General features: G+C 39.7%; 1 protein-coding gene across 1 annotated transcript in view; it reads left to right on the plus strand.

Annotated features, from left to right (window-relative positions):
* map6d1 (MAP6 domain containing 1) overlaps positions 1-2,641 on the plus strand; it is a 10,753-nt gene extending 8,112 nt beyond the window's left edge. The window contains exon 3 of the mRNA XM_015042629.1: positions 2,394-2,641. Coding sequence (XP_014898115.1) covers positions 2,394-2,471 — 78 coding nt within the window. The 3' untranslated portion in view covers positions 2,472-2,641. The remainder of the gene's footprint in view (positions 1-2,393) is intronic.
* The last annotated feature ends 3,109 nt before the right edge of the window (positions 2,642-5,750 follow it).

Here is a 5,750-nt window from a genome sequence, read left to right on the forward strand (position 1 = left end):
CCCCCGGAACGCTTCACCCCCCCCCCCCCCCCACGCCCTCCTCTTACCCCCCAAACAACCCCTGAAGACTTAAGGCTGAGCCCATGTGACTGTGCAGTGATCTCCGACGCACCGCAAGATTGATGATGGAAATGTTGCTCACAACGGTTTTAAACGCCACAAAGAGGATTAGACGGCCTGCCGGAACAATGCATTCTGAAATCCACCTCCTTTCACCCACTCCTCTGTTTCGCTCCAGTTAGCCGGGGTGAGGACGGCACGGGGGCGGCGCAGCGCCTGAGCTGGGATCGATCCACTACAGCAGGCGAATCTGCTTTGCGAAATCACTTCTAATCAGTTTGAAATGATTAACACATCACGCAATGAAAAAAAAAACACACACACACACACACACACACACACACACACACACACACACAACGAAGCAGGGTCATATGGGGTTCCATTTGTATAAAAAATAAGTAGAAGTCATATGTGCAGCTTGTACTATTCTGTTTTGCTTCACTCTTTATGCAGAGCGGTTTTTTGCGATGTGTTTTCAATTACGGTTTAATGATCAATTTTACTTTTAAAATATTACGGTTAAATTCCAGTGACCCATCCTTAATTGAGTCGACCCCTAAACTGACAATGGGTCTTTGAGTCCTGCAGGACAACAATCCGAAATATGCGAGCAATTCAACACGGAAATAGTTTATATCATCCCACCAAATGAACGTGTCCAAATCAAAACGTAGCATTACTGCAATGACAGATTCATTTACTTTAAGGCTGCTTGCAAATCTTTACAAGGGTTGCAGAGAAATATCGCCAATACGTAATTCTAAGAACATTTACGTAAATCGCCTGGTGGATCTACTGTCAGAATGTGAGAAAAATTGGCATTTTGCTAAAAAAAAAAAAAAGGAAAAAAAAGAAAGAGTCACAGATGAGATACTCTGTGTGAAGTGAAGGCTTTTTGCTGGCAAAATAAACATCCACAAAATGACACAGCAGAGGGAGGGAATGCAAAACAGTCCTTTCAGGCTGTGCTCCAGTTATCGTCCTCGTTCTCGTGCTTTCCACTTCGTCCCGCTGCCAAACTTTCTTTCCCCCCCCCCACTCCCCCCGTTTGCCTCCATCTCGTCCTGTTCTTTCTCTTGGACCTCATCCCCATTCCCACGCTACAGAGGGACAAGAGGGAGGGCTCGGTGCCAAGTTTGGCAGGTTTCTCTAAGGCTGGGAAAGCAGCGCTGTGTTATAAGAGCAAAGGTGAGGAAGGAAGGCGGGGAGACGATAAAAAAAAACAATAAAAAAAAACATATGAGATGAGAGGACGGAGATGCACCATGTGATTGATAAGTGACAGGGAAACGTAAAAGGAGTGGAAGTGTGGGGGGGCTGGGGAACAGAGTGCATCGTTTGATGGATTATCTGTTAAAGTGCGTCGGGTTGCAGTCTTGTGCAGCACCAATCTAATTTAGGAGAGAGGCAGAGCAGAAAACAGCGTACGTGTGTGTGTGCGTGTGTGTGTGCTGGGTGGGGGGTGGGGAGATACACTTTGAACAATCCGACTTACTGAACGACACGAACAGCTTTCCCTGCCTCCTAAGGTGCTGGGGAGTCACAGCCACAGAGGTTATGAGATAAGTACCTGAGGATGTTGCTTGCTTTGAATTTTCTTCATGTATTTAATAAAGGATCATGCATGTTAATTTACACAAGCACTTTAATCCATCATGTAAATTGTGCCAGATTTAGCCACAAAGGCAAAAATTTCATCTGCAGATTGACATAATTGAAACATCCAACTTGACTGAAATATGTTATTGACTGAGTAATATTAATAAGGTCAAAGTTATGGCAAATCATAAACCCTTTAGGGATGTTTCCTCAAACCCCTTGAGGCTTAAAAATAAGATCACCAATATAAGTCTCTATTGGCATACAAATAGCATTCGATTATTACAACATAGAGTTAAAATACCAATGGATACGAGACAAATCAGGGAATCCGTCAACATGGGTTCACAAGTTGTTTTGACCAGACTTCGAGGCATGTGGAGGCATTCTGGAGAGCTGTTACTGTAATGACCAAATTTGTGTGGGAGGTCAGATTTGAGGTGTTTGCGTGCGCCACGCAGGGAGGACCGATTGTCTCCAGACACGCAGGTTTTCTCAAACCTTCGATAAGATGCGGAGAGCAGCGCTGAGTTGGAAAAAGTAACACAATCTCTCCTGCTCCATACGCCGACAGCAGAGCTGATGCTCTGTGACGGCGCTGTCCAGCCAGTCTCCTTCCATTTCATGGGATCAGTGCCACAGCTGCTGCTTCTTCTCTCCATCACTTTGACCTCCTGAAACAAGCCGCTGCGTTTCATCTCCCTGTCTCTCCTCCTCCGTCTCTCGCTCAGGAGCATCTTGTGAGGACCAAACTGCCCCCGAACCCTTCTGCCGTCTTTCAAAGCGGATCGAGGGTCTTCAACATCTGAGAGCCTGCTTCGACTCTTCATCCCCCCTCCCCCCATCTCCTCCCCTCGGCTCGCTTTTGGTGTAAAGGAATCAGCGGCGGGAAGTGTTTCCAGTCCATTCCACAACACAAGAATCTATGCAAAGGAATGTTGTGAACACTGTTGAGCAGCTGCTTATTATCCCAGGTAAAGAGAGATGAACCACTCCTTTTGATACTCCTCCAGGCTCCCTGCTCCTACAAATGAATTTGCATGTGACAGAATAGTCTAGAAACAAACTCTTTATTTTTTCTTCTTCTTTTTGTTATAGATGCACAAGAAACTGGCTGCTCTGTATGTTTGTGTTTGTGTGCCTGCTCTTTTGTCTTCGATGCACATAATGTTGACTCTGCACCAGTAGTTCAGGATATGATTTATCATAAGGTGTGTTTGCTTAGAGTGTGCTATGCTGCCCTTTGATGTCTCTAGAAATCTGCCTGAAAATAATTTATTACCTTTGCATTCAATTCATGTTTGAAGATCTTTTTTTTTTTTTTTGTGGTAAAGATCTTGTTAAAGAGAAACGGCAATTAAAGGATCTAAAAAGTTGAATTACAATAAAATATTGTCTCTGTGTGACGTCATTGCCTTTATTTAGTCACTTTATTTAATAGTAGGAAAGTAGGAAATATTTGTTCCAGATTAAGTTAATCTGCACATTACCTGGACCAGGGTTAAGAATAGGCCTACAGGCCCTGAAATATTTTCATTCAATGAAGATTTTTACCAATTTACAGTTGATAAATTTTGCAAAAGTGAAATTCAGATGTACTTCGTGGCACTACGTTACCAGAAAACGCTGTTATCTCTTAGCAACAGCTTAACAACAAATATTGTTATCCCACAAAAAACAAAAGATTTCTTCTGCTCTTTTGAAATTTTACTTATCTACTTAAGAATTTAGCAAGAAAGTATATATATATATATATATATATATATTTTTTGTCAATGGTGGTAAATATATTATAAAACACACATTCAACACAAAAGTAAAAATCTGATTTATACTTCGTGGCAGTTCGTTACCAGAAGAAAACCCTCATCTCTTCACACCAAATTAAGAAGTAATATTATTGTTAATAAAACATAAGCTCTTTTGAAATACTGCTTATCTGCGTAGACAAGAAATCTACAGTTGGTACATTTTGCAAAAGTAAAAATCAGATGTTTACTTCATGGCACTTCGTAACTAGAAAACACTCATCTCTTAGCAACAAATTAACAACAAATATTGTTATTGCTCAAAAAACACAAGATGTCTAATGCTCTTTTGAAATACTACTTACATGCTACTTAAGAATTGTGCATTTGGCGAGTTTTGCAGAAAAGTGAAAAAAAATGTCATTGGTGGTAAATATATTATAAAACAGACATTCAACACAAAAGTGAAAATCAGATGTATACTTCGTGCCACGTTGTTACCAGAAAACGCTCTCATCTCTTAGCAACAGACTAACAACAAATATTGTTATTGTTCAAAAAACATAAGATTTCTAATGCTCTTTTGAAATTCTACTTATCTTATACTACTTACTACTTAAGAATTGTGCATTTGGTGAATTTGGCAGGAAAGTGAAAATGTTTTGGGGGTTTTTTTTGTCATTGGTGGTAAATAATGTTGAAGATTTTAGGTTATAATAAATTTTGGGAAATCTCTGGCTCTACTTCTCACGGATCCCAGGTTCTCCCGGCAGGCCGAAGTGAAACCACACAGAAAACAATGAGTGTTGACGTCACAGAATTTCAGAGTTTAATCCAATAGAAGACAACGTATGAAATTACAACAGAAAATGCAGAACAACAGAGACATACATTCATTTACCTGAGACAAATGGAAAAGAAAAATAGAAAGAAAAGCAAAGACGTCTTTGGAGAATTGCAAGAGCAAATCTGATTTGTTACTCCTGTGTAGAAAGTTTCACAGTAAAGGCGTATTCTTGTCTTTTAATTTATTCAAATAAGGCGTACCTTTGCTCATCCAACCAGGAGCTATCTCTGACCCTCTCTAAAGTTAGAAACTCCCTGCAATTTGTTTCCATGATCAAAGGCCATTTGTCCCCTTTTTCTAAACAAAGTGGAAGCAGAGACTCTCCTTTACTGGCCTGGACTCCTGCTGTTTTAAGGCTTTTCACAGATCAATATGAAAACTGGAACTTCTCCTGATTGTTTCCCACACAGACAAACGGCAGTTCAAAAAGATGTTAGCAAACCATCTGCTGCAACTACAGGTAAAATAAAGGTCAATAGGGCAGAATAAGTTATTAATCTGAAAACTATAATTAGGCAATTTCAGTCAAGACATGCTAAGTTTTAAAACTAGCATATTTTAAATTTATTTTCTTAACAATACTTAGCAAAAATACAAAGCTTAAACAATAGAAAAATATATTGGGGCTGGGAAGATATTTTAAGCAAAAGAAAACAACTTTATATAAAAAAAAGCACAGCTACTAAATCCAAGCACAACTAAAATAACAGATCAATTGTCAAGTTTATCCGAGATGAAGCAATTTTGTGAATAGATCGTTTTCCCACTAATGACAGTCCCAACTCGTTTCAGTCCTGCACACAGAGATCAAACTGACTTCAATGCTTTGTTAAAACATCATTTGAGTGATTTTCTGATTATCTGCTGAAAAGAAAATGAACTTAAAGACCTTTAACAATAGCAAGCTTCGTAATAACTCTTTATAAGACGTAAAAGAAACCCTTGCCACAACTGGACAAAAACAGCATGACGGGTGTTGAGGCTGTTTGTGAATGTATTTGTAGCATTTCTTCTCCTCAGCCAGCAGTAGTTGGTAAGTCTTGTGATCACATTTAAAGATTTCACCTGAAAAGCAGCCAAAAAAAAAAAAAAAAAAAAAAAAAGTATGAGACACTAGGTATTCCACTGGTTGCCTGGGCAACTGTTATATCAGAGCCACTTCTTTGTAAGGAGTACCGTAACAGTGATTTGATTTATGTGGTCTACACACACAGCAGAGCGGCTCTCACTGTATGTGAAGACACCTCATTGTAGAGCGTTTTACGATTTAATTCTTGTTCATTTGAGCTGATTGTTGCGTCGTCATCCCGCACTGGAGAAAGAGCATTTCTAAAACACCCCCAAATTATTTTCAGAATAATCTTCTCAAAATAATTTTGATAAGGACTGCATATATTAGCTTCTTACTTGAGCTGCAAGTCACCCTTGCTTTGTTTAGTAAGATCCTTACAGCTCATCACAAGACACACAAACCAAAACACCTCACACAAATC

Source organism: Poecilia latipinna, unplaced genomic scaffold, assembly GCF_001443285.1.
Source record: "Poecilia latipinna isolate Pla-1442-1.1 unplaced genomic scaffold, P_latipinna-1.0 Scaffold597, whole genome shotgun sequence".
NCBI lineage: Eukaryota > Metazoa > Chordata > Actinopteri > Cyprinodontiformes > Poeciliidae > Poecilia > Poecilia latipinna.